The sequence below is a fragment of the Oculina patagonica genome, chromosome 9 (genome assembly GCF_052425735.1).
Source record: "Oculina patagonica isolate OP01 chromosome 9, crgOcupat, whole genome shotgun sequence".
In the NCBI taxonomy this organism is placed as follows: Eukaryota; Metazoa; Cnidaria; class Anthozoa; order Scleractinia; family Oculinidae; genus Oculina; species Oculina patagonica.
Genome location: NC_135766.1, coordinates 12,320,324 through 12,339,352, shown reverse-complemented (window position 1 = coordinate 12,339,352; position 19,029 = coordinate 12,320,324). Strand labels below are relative to the sequence as shown.

The window sequence follows — 19,029 nt, the reverse complement described above, 5'->3', positions numbered from 1 at the left end:
AGTCATACTGCACCTCAAAATTGTAATTTACAAAATAATGTGATTTGCATAGATTTTTTGGACAAAGACCAAGTACAACTAGCTAGCCACTCATAATGAATCTATTGATTATCTATTCAAAGCAAAAGGCATGAAAATACTTCTCTTTTTTATTTCAGCTGGTAAGCAATCTTAGGCTGTGTTCACACTCAGTGCCCAGACATGATTCTCGCTAGGCACTCATGTGAACACACTATTTCTTGGACACGAAAGGGTAATTGGTACTTTGGTTCCCTGCATCTGAACAAGGCAACCAGTGCTTGGCAGTGAATGGCACTAAGTATGAACACAGCCTTAAGGCAGTGTAACACGGGACAACTTGCAACAACGAAAAATCGAACACAGTGTGACATGGTACTGGAACAACTTTTTGTGCAACATTTTACTGAGCAGCGTGTTGCGAGTTTTTAAACCCAAGTCAAAAACTTGCAACGCAAGAATAAATTGAAAGTTGGCTCATGTAACTAGGTCGTCAATTTTTGGCGCGAATTCAGTTCAACATGGCCTGGATGTGTGTTGTTCGGATACACCAAAATGTTGCAAGTCGACATTGCAATGAAAATTGTCTCATGTAACATGCATGTTCCTAAGCCTACAGTTAACTTAGGTAGCTTTTGCAGGGTTAGCTGATTTTTTGGGATAAGGGATTTCTGGCTTGCTTGCTTCCCCCTCCCCCTGAAATGACCTTCTTCTTCGTATTTAAGCTTTTAAAATTTGTTAAGGTCACACCAGTCAGTTATGCAATTCGTTAGTGGTGCACCCCTCTTAAGAAAAATCCTGGATTTGCCCCTGCTTGTCATTCACCATGCTTTGTGCAAAGTTGCGTTCAACAAAGTCAGTGTCAGAATTTTTAAAGAACTTAACCGACACTACCTTGAACGTAAATGAACCAACTGGCCGTGACTGTACAGTGTAACAAGTTCAAAGCTAAAAATAAAATATCTTAATATGTACAAAAATCTGAATTCGAAAATAGCTATTTTTAAAAAACCTAGTATTAGGTGATAAATTTGCTATAAGGGCATATGTAAAAGAATAAGAATTATAGGGTAAAAGCTTTGACAATGACTTTTCAAGTGAAAAATTTTGGCTTTCTTAAAGCTTCTATGTTAAAACCTTTTAACAAAAAATAACTACAAATACAACCCTCCAAGTTTAATTTTTTCCTTAGTGGCCATTTGGCCATTGAGTGCTCAAGCTTGACGCCAGTGAAAAAATTTTAGTCGCTAAATTAACCTCACGCTTTCAATCCTTGTTCTCAATTTTAGTCGCCAGACTGGCGACTTTGATTCCAATTTAGTCGCCAGCTCCAAAATTTTAGTCGCTATGGCGACTAAAATGGTCTTAACTTGGAGGGTTGAAATATATTGCAATCAGGGATGAAATTAGCACTTGCATATTTACCCATGCTAGTCTTGATCCATTTGGGCAACAATCGTTACAAATTGCAAAATTTTTGGTGCATTTTTCCATGTTACCTCGAAAAGTAATCTAAATCTACATTCATAGACAAAGTTTTTTTTTTCTCTTTGACACAGAGTCACAACAATTAAGCGACATAAAAGATAAAAAAGTTTGTCACAGTGAAATTAACTATGAGTACTGATAATTATTTCTTAAACATCTATCATGTTGCTGCTAAACAGAAACTGGCCTTTGTACAATGAAATTGCACACAAAATGAACAGAACCCAAATTTGCTTGTTCCGACTTTTCCTTGTAATAAATTTTCTTCTTTCCTTTGTCTTCCAGCTTGCTTGTCAGGCAAGCAGCTCTTAAATTTTGCATGCCGAGGACAGTTGCATACTTGTCTTAGATAACTTAATTATGATTTTACAGTCGACTCTCTCTAAGATGGACACTGTCGGGACCGGCTCCAACTGTCCGTCTTAGAGAGGTGTCCCTCTTATAGGGAGGTTAGTTACAGTAAAATGACTGAAAAACAGCAGGGAGGGAACCAACACCAGGTGTCCATCTTAGAGGTGTCCATCTTGTAGAAGTGTCTGTTAAGAGAGAATTGACTGTAGTCAATCGATGACTTGCCAGTGCCCTTGCTCATCAGGCAAGTGAGCATGCAAAATTAACTGCCTGACATGAAAATTTACTTGTCCTGGAAGTCCGGACAGGACTTTTTTCAAGTTTTCTTCAACCTACAGCTGTGCATTATAATTATTTTATACTATATGTGGCTTTGGCTTTTATTGCCTCTGATTTGCAGCTTACTACTAACAAAAATTCCTTAAATATTTCTAGAGCTCATAAATTTTGTTTAACTGTTGAAGGTAACAAAAACAAAGTGTTCTGGACATTTAAAATTAGAGAAACACATGGCAAAACTCTAAACACTAACTAATTAAAAGGAACTTGTATGTCTTTTCCAGAATGGGCATTCTCATTCTTTTTAAGAAACTAATGAACCTTTCTTGATGGAGTCCTCCAAACGTGACGACCACCTAAACAAAAATAACTTTAAGTCAGACTGACATTGCAAGTTCACCTACACATCTACATTACCCATTAACAGAGGGTAGAAAAGGGGTGGTCGTCATCCCGTTTTACACACAAATTTTAACCAAAGTCATGTGTCAAGTGTACTTGAAACAGCAAAATTCATGAATCAGGTGTCTTTTCTAGCTATTTTCACGCGTCACAGTATAATTTTTGCCCTATTTTCAGGCGTCACGGTCTAATCTAAAGTTGCCCTTTTCACGTGTCAGGCATAAACCATTTGCTACCCTCTTAATGAGCAGAACAATATTTTTCAATTGAGAGTCATGAAACCAAGCCCGAAGTCATCACTCTGACTGGCCAATCACAAAGAACACAGACAATCCAGTGAACCAATCAAATCATGCATCAACCAAAAACATGCTGCTGGCAAGAAGTATGGGGAAAATGAGTGCAAGCAATTCATGATGGGTTTTGGTTTTAATACTTCTTAATGGTTGAAAATGTGGTGCGAGTGTTGCAAGCCAATCGCTTAGTATAGCAATGCAAAACCAAAGCAAATGTAAATTACTAAACACTCTTAATTGAAATTGCTCTTGACTAACTAATTATTTTAATTAAGTGCTGTTCCAAAAAAATCTATACATACCCCACATGTACAAAAAAGTTTGGCTAGACACCCCCACCCCCAGGGGGGAAGAAGGAGAAGAAGAAAAAAACCCTTGGGGGGGAGACATCCATATAAAAGGGGCAGGGATGCTTGTCGGGAATTTTGAAAAGAACCCCTAAAAGAGACCAATCTGGGCATGGCTCAAGATTTTGTGGACCCCTAAAACATACCAAAATACTGAAAATAGAATTTATATTATAAATTTTTGTACATTGCTTTGCATGCAAAACCTAATTCTTTCTGCCCCTGCACCCCTACCCACAGGAATTTTTCACTCAACCCAATTTTCCCTTGCACTCAGGAACCAAGATGGTGGCCTGTAGAACTCAATGATCGATTTTCACAGAAAAATAGGGGACTGTGAACAGTCTACCCTCGATCTTGATGGCTTTTGGCATTTTGCCTGGAACACCCCAAGTGAGACCAAAAATCCAGAATTTACACCCCTCAGCGAGACAACAAACATCCTGGCTGCCAACTTTCAGATGAGAGATCTCGCCCCCAGGGTTAATTAAAGTAAAGTCTGTCTCCAAGCCATGAGCCCCATACAGCCAGAGCTTATCCCGGTTTCAATGGCATTAAGCGACTAGGAGTATTGCTACTCCCCCCTGGATGGGATGCTAGTCCATCTCAGGGTTACCCCCGAGCAGTAAATTCGCCGGTACCCATTTATACACCTGGGAGGAGAGAGGCACTGTGAGAGTAAAGTGTCTTGCCCAAGAACACAACGCAGCATCCCGGCCAGGCCTCGAACCCGGGCCGTTCGACTCGGAGTTGAGCGCACTAACCATTAGGCCACCGCGCCTCCTTCGCCCCCAGGGTTAGGATGTGGTTTCTTGATTATAATTTACATCTCTTACCTAGTTCTATCCATTTCACTCTCAGCAGCAAAGAAGTAAGTTCTTGATGCTGGGTCAGTAGATGTGGCACTGAAGCAAAACTTCTTTCCAGACTGGTCTCCCAGTTGAATTGTATAGTGGAGTAGCTTAGCCACGCCCAGCGCTACAGTGTTGGACATATCTGAATAATAGTAGAGAAAGCCATTCTTAAGGACAAAGTAGCGGCGTCTCCAAGTCTTGATGCTGTGTCCTTGTTTGTACAGGTAACCATGGCAATCAGGGTCTCTGATTGACAGAGCCGGAATACTGACATTGTGAACATTGCCTTCTGAAAGGTTGAATGGATTGGACTACATGGGAAAAAGAAAAAAAATTGGATTGTTACTTTCATGATCCTTTCCGCAAAACGTTGTTGGAAATCCCTTCAAACTTTGATTGACGGAAATCTTGGAAATAAATTATTTCTGCTGGTGTTGTTATTTCTGTCATCGTGTATCAGTGCAAACAGTGTTAAAACAATACATTATTAAGTATTATTAAAAGTTCAAAATGAAGGGCATAAAAATACCTCACCAATTATACTATTGGCTTTTATACATGTACCGCTTGAGGATTTACATGTACTTGTACTGGCACATATACAGCTGTAAACATAATTATCCAAATTTATTTTAACAGTACAGTTTATTTCATCTGTATTTAACATGTTTACAATTTGGGAAATGTTATGCACCACCAAGGAATGGCCAGAGATTTTTTTGCAGACTACCAGTTGTATTAGAAAACCGCAGGTCACCTCAAAAGGGGGGGGGTGTTTGCACCCCCTGCACCCTCCCCCTACATCCGCCCCTGTGATCTAAATACCAAATGGGTCACATAGAGGGGTTTTCACTTAAGTTTCGAAAGTAAATTGCGCTTGCTTTGATTTTGCATTACTACGCTCAGTGATTGGCTTAAAAATCTCGTGCCACTTCATCAGCCAATCAGAACTTAAACCAAAACCAATCGTGACTCGCTCGGGCACATTTTCCCGCGCTTCATGCCAGCTACATGTATTTGCTTTGAGTTTTGATTGGTTCACTTTATTGTCTGTGTCCTTTGTGATTGGCCAGAGTAATTACTTTGGTTTTGGTTTTACGACACTCAATTGAAAACTGCTCTAAACTGAAGAACTGATGCAAAACACAATGAGAATGAAACTACATACACTGCCAGAGGAGCCTTTAATGGCGTCCATCATGGCCATAATCCATTTCTTCATGTCTGAGTCACTCCCCGCACACATGTAGTATGTCCGAGCACCACCTTTGGTTAGCTTGAAGCAGTGGCTCTTGCTTATTTCTGGTGCTTTTGACACAGAGTAGTTTGCTAGGATTATAACCCCACACGGCACCTTGTCCTTTGATTGCTTGTAGTAGTACAGGCAGTTATCTCCTCGAAGAACAAACCTTGAAAACAAAGCTTTACAAGTTGGTATTGTGAGATTTAAATATTAATAAATTTTCTATTAACCTCCCTTTCTAATAAGCCACACTCCCCCTTTTAGGAGCATGGAGTTTATTAATCCCCCCTCCCCTACCCCTTTACCGTTGCAACCATACGAATTTAGAATAAAAATCAGCGAAAATAAATGACGTTTCAATGAATCGCGGTTCATCATTATCAAATTCTAAAAAAGTCAGTACATCAATGTAGCAGAGGCCAAACCGCCGCTTATAAATCAACAATGTGTTGTTTACAAATTTAAACATGATTCGTGTGATGCGGATTATGTAGGCTACACTCGCCGACACCTTTTCCAACGCATTGATGAACATAAGCACTCAGCTATTGGAAACCACCTGCGTGACGCCCACAACCAGAGTAACAAAGATCTTAACAAGCAATTTACAATCTTGAAGAAATGTCGCGGGAAATTCGAATGCTTGATCTTCGAAATGCTTTTTATCCAGGAGTTAAAACCTAAACTGAACACTCAATCTGACTCCATTAAAGCAAAACTATTTAGTTCGTAATTAACATTCTATACAATTCACATTGTATAGTCTTTAATTTTATGCAACAAGATTTTCACACGCACTCTTAATATATATTGAACTCATCAGAATCTGACTTTTTTAGAATTTGATAATGATGAACCGCGATTCATCGAAACGTCATTTATTTTCGCTGATTTTTATTCTAAATTGTATAACGAAAGCCTCCGTTATTAGAACCATAACAATGGAATTTTTTACCATAAAATGTGGGCATGTGCAAAAGATATCTGCAAGCTTCAGGAGAAATATATTGGCACTTGTTCTTTAGAGGAATTGTTATTTATCATAAATAATTGAGTGTATAACACTTCATTGATCAAATAAAGGTACAAAAAATTGAGTGATATGGTATTTTACTTAACGTACTGGCATTTTGCAAATTTAAATTAAATAAAAAAAAGCCCTCCCCCCTTCTAGATTAAGCGCTCCTCTCCCGTAAGTCTCCTAAAACATGCAGGAAAAGAAAAACATAAGACTGGGGCAATGGGGGGAGGGGGGAGAGATATACATGTAATATTTAGGGATTAATAGTAATCATGACTGACAATAGTGAAAGAGTTGTCATTGTAAAAGTCTCACCATCTCTTTCGCCAATTTTTCGGTGTCAGGCCAGAACCACCCATCTTTAGCAAGTGCCCTCTGATATAATCTAGAACACCAACAAAACAAGCAAGATTTGTGAGAATTAAGTCTGGACTGGCCTTAACAAAATTACCGGAATTGACAGGTTGTGTCGTGAGAAAAATCAGAAGTCATGTTTTAGGGCTTTCAATAGTAGATGGGAAAAGGGGGGGGGGGGGGGGCAAGGGGGCAAGGGGTGGGAGAAGAGAGGGTGGTAAGCAGGATTCCTAAGGTGATGGAATCCAAGGCCGAAAAGGAGTACAGTAAAAACCCGCGTGTAAGAACCTACTTTTTTCAGAGTTTGGCAAAACAGGTTCTTGTATTATGGGGTACTTATTGACAGTTTAGGCTAAATAGGTTCTTAATTAGGTTCTTAATTTCTACAGAGTTGACATTGTTGCTGATTATCAGAAAAAAAGTATAAAACCTGGTATTTTCTTCATTATAAATATTAATTAATGCACCCACGTTGCCAAAAGTCCAACAACATTAATTGATCAATGGTACAGTATGGTTTTAGGTAAAAAATTTATAAATTAAATATTAGTTAAACCCCACTTATAAGAACCTGTTGGAATTTGTTTGGCTAAACAGGTTCTTATATTTTAAGGTATTAAAAAAGCAATTTTTGCCAGAAGGTTCTTAAATCCCTAGGTTCTTAAGTGTACGCGGGTTTTTACTGTATAATTTTGCAACACTTTGTTTGGTTAAATGCAATAGATATGGGACAAAGAGGAGGGAACCACTACGGCAAGGGGCAGGAAGTGGAAGAAAAAGGAATAGGAGGCGGGAGGTTCATAAGGTTTTTTACATGGCTGACCCTTGTACTACACCCGTTAGAGGGTACTAAAAGAAGCTGAAAACATCCCTGTATAGGGAGCTGCATTAAGAAATTATTTTAGGCTTGGATTTGGGCTTATTCCCTACAAATCTGACGACAACTGTGATGAGAATGATAACTGATAATATACAGTTAACTCTCTCTTAACGGACACCTCTATAAGACCGACACCACCATAAGACGAACACCTGGTGATGGTCCTTGCCGTTTTTCAGTCATTTGTCTGTAACCAAACTTCCTATAAGACGGACACAAATCATTGTTAAAAAAGAGCAAACATTCAGGTTATGGTTGGAAAAAAGCACCAAGGGAGAATTTTTAGGCTGAGCCCCCTCAGGGAGCCCCACCACTACCCAAATTTCCAGAGTCCTTAACCAAAATGTGGTACTTTTTCCAATGTTGTTTTTGTTGAATTATTGAGTTTGAGGAAAGTCATCAACAAAACTCACCCTCTTTTGGAGATTTTCCATCGGCATTATCACCTTTGTTAAAACTATCCTTGAAGTCCTTTTCTGAAACAGTTGACGAGTCTGATGACAAGCGATCCCTGTCTGTCTCTAGAAGCCAGGACTTTCTTCTAGAAGCTTCAAGATTAATAGGCTCAAAAGTACCGTCGTCATCATCACCGTAATCGGAAGGCGTGTCAGAATCTACGCCATCATCCGAGAAAGCTGGTGATGCTGGGGGGCTGTTTGAGCTGCCTTCAGTGTCGATGGAATCTAGGCTTTTATTCTCACTTTCATCAGTTGTAATTTCAATGTCAGGTATCGACATACACTTGACAACTTCCTTGTCAAGCTCATCCGTGGAATCTGACTTGTCAATGGAGACCTTTTCCTCGCCATTTTTGGATTCCTCAACTTTTGTTTCTGCCTGCAATTCCACGGTGCCAACTGGTACTTTTGAGCCATCTTCCTGTCCAGCATTTAGGTCCCTTTCTGGTGTTTCACTTGTGCCCATAACATTACTCTCATTAAGATCTTCTTTAGCAGGTACCGGTCTATCTGATTCCCCTGATTTGTCGTTTTCCATTTTAACCTCCTGTACTTTGACAACATCCACGTCAGTTCCTTTACAATCATCATTAATTGCATCTTTGTTATTTATGTCAGTATTTTCAACCAAAGTTTCTTCATTATTTGAGTCATTTAAATCAGCATCTGTCTCGCATACAGTTGCATTTTCGCCATTGTCTTGAGCAGAAGAAACATTACTTCCCTCATCTGTCACAAGTTTATTCTCAACTAATTCATTCTCTACTTGTGTCTCTTTGGTGTCTGTGACGTTGGTCTGAGAGGCAACCTGTCCTTCAGGTTGAGTCTCGAGTGTCTGACCCTCTTGGGTCTCAGCGTTAAGTTCTTTTTCATCACCTGTCTCTGCAAATGTGTTTTCACCAGTTGATTGTTTCAACTCCATCACTGCCGATGACAGTTGCTGTTCTAAGCCTGCCAGATCTTCCATAGCCTTCGATAACCTCTTGGCAACATCTGTTTCATCATTGCCACTTGGGAGTTCTTCCTTATCATCTGATGAACTAGTACAGTCAACACCATGTTGCATTTGATCTGGTGAAATTTCCTTATTGCCAGCCACTGGTATTTCACTACTCTCTGAACCTTTTTCCAAATTTTTAGTTCCACAGCTTAGCTCTTCAGTTCTGTCTACTTCATTTTTCACATCAGAACTTGATTGTACAGTATCAGTTGTGACACTCAGTTCCTCTGGCTCAGATTTACTTTCATCACTAACTGGATTTGCCAAGACCTTCTCACTACCCTCTGCTGGTACTTCTGTGGCATTTTGCACAGGGTTACCATCAGAGTTAGACTGGGCAGTAGCAGGGTTAGATCCTGCAGAATCAACTTTCTCTGCATTGGCACTACTGTTTACATTTTTAACCTGTGACATGGCAGGATCAGAAGACTCTTCAACTGTTGTTTCACTGTGATCAGGTGTTCCACTTGGAGTACTTTTCTTGTCAGTTTCTATTGTTTCACTTTGTTCATTTGTTTCAGTCTGAATATCTGTCTTTCGTTCATCTGAACTACTATTTGTGTCTTTAGGCTGTGAAACAGAAGGATCAGAAGAAGTTTCTGTTTCTTCTTGATCATGTGTTCTGCTAACAGAATCCTTCTGTTCATCTGCATTGCTGTCTTTTAGCTGTGAAGAAACAGAAGGATCAGAAGCTGCTATAGCTTCACCTGTTGTTCCATTCTGTGTATCTTCCTGTGCATTATGAAGTTCAGGATCATTGGCAATCTCCATAAAAGAGTCAAACAGCTCATCAGCAGTGGCGTCATCAGTGGGCGAACATTCTGGTGGACAATTTTCCTCCAGACTAGCTGCTTGGTTCATTACACAACTGGTATCATTACTTGTTTCTTCAGACATTGCTCATATGTTCAAATTATGAAGCTGCCAGAAACACTTGGATGGGTCCCCTGTGTACAAAAAGTAGCTCTTTTTAGACAGTTAAAATAAGAGTTAACAAGGGATTTTCCAAAAGAATATTTTCCCACTGAAAGCTTAATATTATTACATACAGTTGTATTGGTAGAAACTCATCCATTTGCTATTGAAAATCTGCGAATCGGATTTTTTTTTTTTCGCTGATGAACATATGGCGCCCCCTTTTAAGAGACATTTTTTTCTTGATTTTTGGCTTCAAAATGCATTAATTTGTAAGTTTTGGACTGCAGTCGTTTAGAGTTCTACAAAAAGACTATTTGCCTTTGTTTTCTGTGAGCGACAGTCATAGAAAACTCTGGCATGTTGTTTAATTGTTAATTAAATACTGTAAGTTAGTATATGTTGTGGTTTAATTTAATCTTTAATTTAAATTTTTTTCAAACCAGTTAGATTTTTTTATTTCCCTTTGTTTCAGAATATGATAATGAATGTGAGACAATGAAAAATAATATCAAACTGGTTTAAAAAATTTTAAATCAAATTGAAAATTAAAACCACAACATACCAGTAAATACCTTTAGTTACTAACTAAGCCCAAAGGCAGTACAGGGAGATTATCAGCCCTATGTCTTGACATTAACCAATTGAATGGAGTGAGGACCATACAGCAATGAAAAGGAAAGCCTCAACCCAAGTGGCCCATACTGCTGGAAGCTTATCCTGGTTTCAATAGCATTAAGCAGCTAGGAATATTTCTACTCCCCTGTGGATTGGATGCTAGTCCATGGCAGAGTACCCCTCCTCCCCAGCATTATTTCACTGGTATTCATTTATACATCTCTCTGTCTGAGACTGCCACCTTGTCGCAGTGGAGAACCTTGCTCGAGTCTTATATACCTGCCAACTTTTTCTGGGTCAAAGGTGTGAGATTTTTATCCTGAGAGTGCCAGGATTTCCGAAGACGATACGACAATGTCCGAAGTTTTCCGAAGACGTCCGAAGTATTCCGAAGACGTTCCGAACATATCCCGATCGCAAGGTGTGGACGTGTTTTGCTAAACACGACCTCATTTCCAATGCTTTTTTTTTTTGTCAAAAATCTGCATTTTCAGGGAAAGTATCGCCATTCACTCATTTTCATGGAGTTTTCGTTTCTCACATTGGTTTGAGATTACATTTTTTTGGAAGTGTGTTGTTTGTGGTTGTAATAACTCACATTTTTCGGCTAGGCGTGAGAAATTGGTTTGTAAGCGTGAGTTGGCGTGAGATCGAAGTTTTCGACTCGCAAGTGTGAGACGCACGCCCAATGCATGAGAGTTGGCATGCGCGCAGGTATAGTCTTAATAACCCTAAGAGCTATGCCGGCTGGAAATTCATTTCTCCTGGTGGGGCCACCCTTTTCAAAGGCAAGAGCCCAGACTAATTGCAGTCCCCCAGGTTTTGGGGGTTGTGCAGTGTGCTTATCACTCAATCCTGTAAAACCTTTAGATTACGGAAACCACAACGCCAATAACAGAACCAATGCACGGTGGTGATAAAGTGGCTTGTGAAGCTCCTGACAAGGATTTCCTAGTTTAGGAGGATTCACGCTTGAGGACCACGGGTGAAAGCCACCTAGAAGCATGTGGTTGGATGACATCATTTCTCAACCCCAAGTATAATGTTAGAATAGGATGTAAGAATGTAAGGACAATGTTTGCAGGAGGAAAAACAGCGACAGTGATATTTTGCAGCCTTATGCACCACTAAGAGATGCCAAAAAGATAATGATGATGACCCATTTATACACCTGGGTGGCGAAAGCCACTCAGGTGTATAAATGAGAGTAAAGTGTCTTGCCCAAGAAAACAACACAAGGATCACGGCCAGCCGGGGCTTGAAACCGGACCATTTGATCCAGTGTCCGGCACACTAAAGGCGCGTTTACACGGCAGAAAAATTTGGGTACGGACCTGTCACAAAAATGGTTTGGACCTGACCACTTTTGTAGAGAAACAGTCAAATCAAAACGAGGCCATAGGCGCCTATGGCCCCGTTTAGATTTAACTATTTCTCTACAAAAGTGGACTGGTCCGGACCATTTTTGCCGTGTAAATGCGCTTTAACCATAAGGTCGCAGCGCATCCCACAAAACAAGAACTCTCCCAGAAACTGTCCAAAAATATTTCCCAGTACAGCTACTGTAAGCAGGTAATTGGTTAATAAAGAGCTTCATTATTAGACTTAGTTCATGATTGAAATTTATGAGGTACTTGTATAAATACACTTACTTTAGCCATGTCTAATTTATATTGTACAGGATGGATGGGATATCTTAGTTGTTCATGTCTTTCTCCGACCTCGAAATCCTTATGTGCTGTTACTATAAAATGTTTTGCACATAATTTTCAAAATGAGAATTTAGTTCAATCAAGACAATACGCTCCAGCAATATAATGCGCTGATCAGCTTTTTTTAGCAATTAGCGCATCGGGTCTATGAATGACTGATTTTGATTTTCGAACGAAGTCAAAAGTTGAACATTAACCACAAAATTCGCTCAACCATTTCCTGTACGTAAGTTACAGAGATCTCGCAATAGTTTATGGTAGCTATAAGCTTTCAGATCTGGACGAGACAAATTCCTCGTTTCAATTTGTTTGAAGAAATAAAATAAGCTTCCAGCTGTGAAAACAACCCCGCAATCTTTAGTTATGCAAATATGAAAGACTTTAGACAGTACAAGAAACATTTGAAGTATAAGTTGGTTTCCGCCATTTTAACTTCTAAATAAACACACTAACTTAAAATGACAATACTTAAGGTATAGAGTTATTCTTTGCTAAAGAAATCGAAGCGGTTTGAACACGTTTACGCAGAAAATATTCACTTAACCAGTTAACGCTAAATAATCAGCTTAATTTTTTATTGATGAACCTTCCGAGTAGGCCCAAAATTTGATTTGCTATTGCGAAAGCAATGACAGAGGTTTTCCCGACGATTACCATAAAAATGGCATATTCTACACCAATTAAGGGTAGAGATGCAGGTAACTTTAACTTGTGACCAGACAAAACATAGAAAATAAACGAAGAACGTAGTTTCATTTAAATCGTGTGATCAAAACACGAGAGTGAAATCTTACCTTCTGGCGTCACCGTACAATGATCCCTCGCATGCTCGGTCAAAATCACGCTCTTCGACGTTCTTCAATCAATGCCAGCCAAAATAAAAGTTTTATCTTTGAATGGGTGAGCATCTGAATAAAGATAAGCTCTTAACAAACAATCCTTCCCTCGCCTACCCTTGAAAACAGCACAGCCTTTTCTCCGCATACGGGAAGTCGAGGGCTGAAGCGTACGCTTTGTGATCCGAGCTGTCAATCATTTGAGAGGTAAACAAAGCCGCGGGCTAGTCGCGGGAAAATTTTCAGGTTTTGTTTTTTCTCTTGAACTTTCGCTTTTGTTCACAGTTCATTAGCAACCAGTGAAAAACACTATAAAATTACACTTGGCTCTTTGCCATAAGTAAGAGACGTATAGATTGATTAGTGGAAAGCCATTAGCAGATTAGCGGGTGTAGTTAGGATGGGGGAGAGGGACACGTGCCGATACCTGATGGGGCTCCGATTTCGCTGACTCTGATTAGAAGCGTTCTGATTTGATAAAAAGCGATATAAGTGTGAATACTGATAACAAGAATGGTCAAGAATCCCTAAAACAATCCGAAAAAATCGGGCGACACATGCATCCCAACAAAAATTCTACGAAGTACACTCGACTAGGAGTTGGTGCTCAAATTCGGCAAGTTTCCACATGAGCAAGCCCCGATTATCCGGTCACTTGTAGCCCGTGTACAGACGTCACCAATATCTTCCCGGCGCCGGAAAAGCAGAAAGGATATACAAGAAAAGTCTGCACATAGATGTCTCCTATATCCTTCCTGTGACAGGAAATTGGAGACTTCTACGGGCTGGCTGGAATTTTGTACGTATTGGGGTAAGGTGTGCACAACCAGGAGCCCATATAGGTCTGCCCGAGGCCCTTAGGACCCTTAGCCAATTTCAGACCTGAACTATGTGCAGGTCTTAAACGGCCTTTGATCGAGCTCTATAATGCCAAAGGCCTTTTTTAACACTCCTCTCAGTTATAGCTGATAATAAATTTACCATATAAGAAAAAATCTGCACTGGGGCAGTGTCCCATCTTGTTGGAACCTATCTCGATTTCAGTAGTATTTCCTCTCCTGGTCCCTCGCATTTAAACCAGCCCTTCACAGGTGCTCACACTTGGAAGCGGGGAGGGTACTCCCTATAGTGGACTATACGGGCCGGGGAGGCTCCGCCTGAAAAGGGGTGCCTTTGTCAGCCTGCAGGTTTGGAAACTGTCATTTAGGCATTTCAAAGACCAGCGAACGGTCGATTCATCTCAGTACCATTTTCTATCGAAGGAATATGAAAAGGTCACCTTTTCTGCCAAAATTGGTACATAGAAAAGGGTAGGAGAAAAGAGTACGGGTTTGGAACTTGGGGCGGAGCCTCCCTGTATAAGATGTATCGCCACCCCCCTGCCCCACCCCCACCCTAATCCCCATCCCGAGGGCACCCCGAGTGCTCGCAAAATCACGAACCGACCCCAGGCTCCTCCAGGCCTTATAGCCATGTAGAAACAGAAACTCAGAAAGATGGCGAACACTGTATCTTGAAGGTACTTTACGAGGAAAACGTACAAAGCTTGCTATCATGCTTTTCACATTCAAGACTAGATTAAGCCTTAATCGATTGCTGGCGGTCAGGTTCCTTCGAACTAGTGCGATCGCGCTGCAAAGCACGCAAACGAAAGAAAGCAATCGTCAGAGACTGGTCATTTTAGGCACCGGTTGGGGTAGCTACAGTGTCCTCAAACAAATCGACAAGAAATTGTTTGATGTTATCGTCGTCAGCCCTCGTAACCACTTCCTTTTCACGCCGTTGCTTTGCAGTACAACTGTGGGCACGTTAGAATTTCGAAGCATCATTGAACCGATTAGAAACACTGGATTTCGAGACGAACATCATTTTCAACTCGGAGAAGCGGTGGAGTTGCTTCCAGAGAAGCACACGATTGTGTGCAAGAGTACTCTGAACGATGATCGATATGATTTGAAGTACGACAAATTAGTGATTGGAGTGGGCGCTGTTAGCAACACCTTTGGAGTACCAGGCGTTTATGAACATGCGTTCTTTCTCAAAGAGATTGCAGATGCAAGAAAGATCAGAAATCAAATTCTCCAAAACTTTGAACTGGCTATGCAACCAGGCGTTGCTGAAGAGGAAAAGAAGCGCCTGCTACACTTTGTTATTGTAGGGGGTGGTCCTACTGGAGTGGAGTTTGGTGCGGAGTTATATGACTTTGTGAAACAGGACGTCACAAGATTGTATGTGCATGAGAAGTGTAATGTCAGTGTGACATTGATTGAAGCAAGGCAAATCCTGCCATCTTTTGACGAAAAGCTTAGAGCTTTTGCAGAAAGGAAGATGCGACAGAGAGACCAATTTGAGCTCATGCAGAGTAGTGTTACAGAAGTGCACACTGATCACATCCAGTTGCAGGATGGGACAATAATGCCGTGTGGTTTGGTTGTATGGTCTACCGGGCTTGCTCCAAGACAATTTACTGGTAAGGAAACAATATGATAATGTCTAACTCCCCTGTTCAAATGCTACTCCACTCATGTGCCAACATTAAGTGTGAATCAGTTTGACTGACAATCAGTCAACTTGAAGGGAGTAAGATTTGGCACACAAGCAGAGCACCATTTGATCTGGGTCTGTTTAGTTTAGTCTAGTAATAGCCTCTTCCATGTTCTGTCAGTTTTTCTTTCTTTGGGAAAATGCAAAATAGCAGACAAGTAAAAACAAGTATGAACCAATTTCAAGACACAGTATTTTAAAAGCCAAAATAAATCTGTGCCTTGGCTAAAATTTTGTCAAGATTCATCATTTTCTATTGACCCTTTTACAGTCCTTAAAAAAATAAGAAAATAAGGGTGGAGAGTCTGTAACAAGCTATTACGGCAGAAGAATTCAAGTTTCATCAGAGGCCATTGTATACAATGTAATTTGATTTTGGAACATCAATGATTCATATGATGCTTTAGTTTGGCACATAAGAAGAGCAGCAAAATTTAATTCTTCTAGCTACTACATGAATAAACAAAGAAGAGACCAGTGGTGGATCCAGACCTTCAGATAATGGGGAGGGGGGTGATTGTCCAGACCCTAGAATAAGGCGGGCCCACCCAAAAAAAAAAAGGTTCTCAGCCCTTTGGGCCACAAAATGTTCTAAAAATAAGGGGGGGGCACCCCTAGATCAGCCACTGCAATCACATTTCACTTTGTGTGGCACAGTAAGAGGTTTATTCATTCCAGTAAAATGACAATATAAATGAGAATGACTACAAGATCACTCCACTAACACAAGGGCAGATCTAGGGGGAGGGTGCAGGAGGTGCACACACCCCCCTCCCCCATGAGATAACCTGCAGCTTTCTAATACAACTGGTATTCTGCTAAAAAAGACATTTATGCCATTCCTTAGTGGTGCGCCCCTTCCTACATGATTGTGTAAGTCTTTGGAACTTCTGAAATCTTAGAACATTTTTGGAAATCTCCAGGCATTATTGGATATGGGCCGGGTCGCACTAGAGGGCAAGATTGTTTTGTTTCCGGTAAAAAATTATTTTGGGGTGCTAGGGTCGCACCAATTTATAGATTTGTCGAGCAATGTGTCAACAGGAGAATATTAAATTCGTGTTCCAGCTTGAATTAACTCATGTTAACGTGGAATTGTGACATGTAGCTTTCGCTTTCCTTGGGATTTTAGACCTTTTAACCTGCATGCAGGCTAGAATTGGAAGTATATTCATTATGCAACATATTTAATGCCTGCACAACTTAAACATTCAGCTGGTACTGTCAAATTATGAGCACCAAATCAGGCAACGTAGATGGCGAAGACTGTGAAGACGACACAATCCGCATCAGTGGTAATTGCCAAGACCGAATGGATCATGGTTTGAAAAAAACTTTAGGAATCAAGTAATTCATTGAAATTCATTGCCCCAAATGGCAGATAGAAAGCATTGGAAGTTGTAAATGGCCACGAGGGATCCATATTGTGGCGAGGTTGGCACCAAAATCAGGAGAATATTTATTTTACCGTAATTTTCACTTCCCATTTACATCTTAATTGACATCTTGATAGCTTTTTTGATGTTTTGTGACATTTTGGCGAGGTCCAGAGCTTGGCAATTTTAAGTGCCAGCGTCTTTGAAAATTCGGTACATTCCGCTCATTTTTGAAAATGTCTGACAAATTGGTTGCACGGGAAAAACCTATCTGATGACAGATTTTTTTGTAGAACAAACAACTTTTTACACTAGTGCGACCCAGCCCTATGTTCAGGCCTACTTTGACAATCCTGACACTCCTAAAATAGAAATAACACCTTGGTTAAAAATGTTGGCACATGTGCACAACATGTACATGTAGCAATAATATTACTCTGGTTAATAAATGTAACTAAACAATATTTATTAATTATTTTTATATTTATCAATGTATTTAATGAGGAGAGAAATTTTAAAGTGTCAGGTTTGTTTAAGACTGATACATGTCACTCCAAATTGTATGGGAATTCTGAAAATGCAGGTAGTCACAAGGGTGGTGAACTAGCACTCCATCAACCCATCCTATTTCAGCTCTTTAAGATAAGGATATTTTTTAATTATTATTATTTTGAAGCTTCAGTTGATCTTCCAAAGAACAAGAACAGTCAGCTAGTGGTTGATCAATTTCTTAGAGTGAAAGGAATCAATGATGGCTCAATATTTGCCATTGGAGATTGCTCCTTTATTGAAACCAGCCCCTACCCATGCACTGCTCAAGTTGCTGAACGAGAGGGCAGTTACGTAGCAAAGTCCCTGGGACTCATAGCAAAGGGGAAAAGCTCTGAGGTGGAGCCCTTCTCGTGGAAGAACATCGGCATGTTGGCTTACCTTGGAGATTATCAGGGCTTGGCTGATTTTCCTACAAGCAAGTTGCAGGGCTTTAAGTCGTGGATTCTTTGGAGGTCAGTGTACTTTACCAAGCTGGGAAGCTGGAGGTCGAGATTTCAGGTGCCATTTGACTGGATGAGAACATTTATCTGGGGAAGGGATGTTTCTCAGTTTTAAATGGCAATGCGAGTGAATGGAGTGCATTGAATGCCCATTTCCTGAGGGCAGCAAAGCGTTTGTGCATGACATGTGAAAATAGGGCAAAAATTATACCGTGTCGCGTGAAAATAGCTAGAAAAGACACATGATTCGTGAATTCTGCTGTTTCAAGTATATGTGATGTGTGAATTTGGTAATTTGTGCGTGAAACGGGATCACGACACCCCTTTTCTACCCTCATTTTTTTAGTCCACGAATATATTTGTTAAAAAAAATAATTAGTAGTAGACTCTCAGCATACAATGTTTCATTGAAAATCTGCAAATCTGATCAATTGATTGATTGATTCTTGTCCACTTACTTGTAAAACATGATATTGAATGCAATTCCCCTGAAAGCGAAAATAACAATTTATGGACTGTTACCCTTTTAGTGCCTACAACAACTCTGCCTTGTTGACTATTCCTTCATAGCTTTGAAACTTGGGCTCGTTTTCTAATTTTTTATACAACTGAGCCAGTATATCTACTTACATCTGGAACAACCAAACTTGGTGAATGAGTTCTTTGTTAACTAGTATTAATTTTTCATCTGTCAATGGCTGCCCGGTTTCATGGGTAAAAAGGTAAAGGTAAAGTCTGCTGTCGAGCCAAGTGGCTCATCAGGCCGGATCTTATCCCGGTTTCTGTAGCATTAGCGGCTAGTAGTTGCTCTCCCCCCTGGTGGGATGCTAGTCCATCGCAGGGTTACCCCCCAGCAGTAATTCGCCGTACCCATTTATACACCTGGGTGGAGAGAGGCACTATGAGAGTAAAGTGTTTTGCCTAGGACCCAACACAAACCCCGGCCAGGTCTCGAACCCGGACCACTCGATTTGGAGTCCAGCGCACTAACCATTAGGCCACCGCGCCTCCCAGTGCGGTTTCATGAGTCACACAGTAATAATGT

At 40.4% G+C, this 19,029-nt stretch overlaps 2 protein-coding genes across 2 annotated transcripts; one reads left to right on the top strand and one right to left on the bottom strand.

Moving 5' to 3' along the window:
- Positions 1 to 865: 865 nt before the first annotated feature.
- LOC144666232 (uncharacterized) lies at positions 866 to 13,234 on the bottom strand. The gene is made up of 6 exons (XM_078527632.1): positions 13,031 to 13,234; positions 7,947 to 9,938; positions 6,615 to 6,684; positions 5,204 to 5,444; positions 4,018 to 4,346; positions 866 to 2,492 (listed from the first exon to the last, which is right to left on the bottom strand). Exons 2-6 carry the CDS (start codon positions 9,886 to 9,888, stop codon positions 2,441 to 2,443), a joined length of 2,634 nt encoding a protein of 877 aa, XP_078383758.1. The 5' UTR covers positions 9,889 to 9,938; positions 13,031 to 13,234; the 3' UTR covers positions 866 to 2,440.
- A 1,322-nt stretch (positions 13,235 to 14,556) lies between these two features.
- LOC144666245 (putative NADH dehydrogenase) lies at positions 14,557 to 18,635 on the top strand. Its single transcript, XM_078527648.1, has 2 exons — positions 14,557 to 15,542; positions 17,669 to 18,635. Exons 1-2 carry the CDS (start codon positions 14,627 to 14,629, stop codon positions 18,097 to 18,099), a joined length of 1,347 nt encoding a protein of 448 aa, XP_078383774.1. The 5' UTR covers positions 14,557 to 14,626; the 3' UTR covers positions 18,100 to 18,635.
- Positions 18,636 to 19,029: the final 394 nt, after the last annotated feature.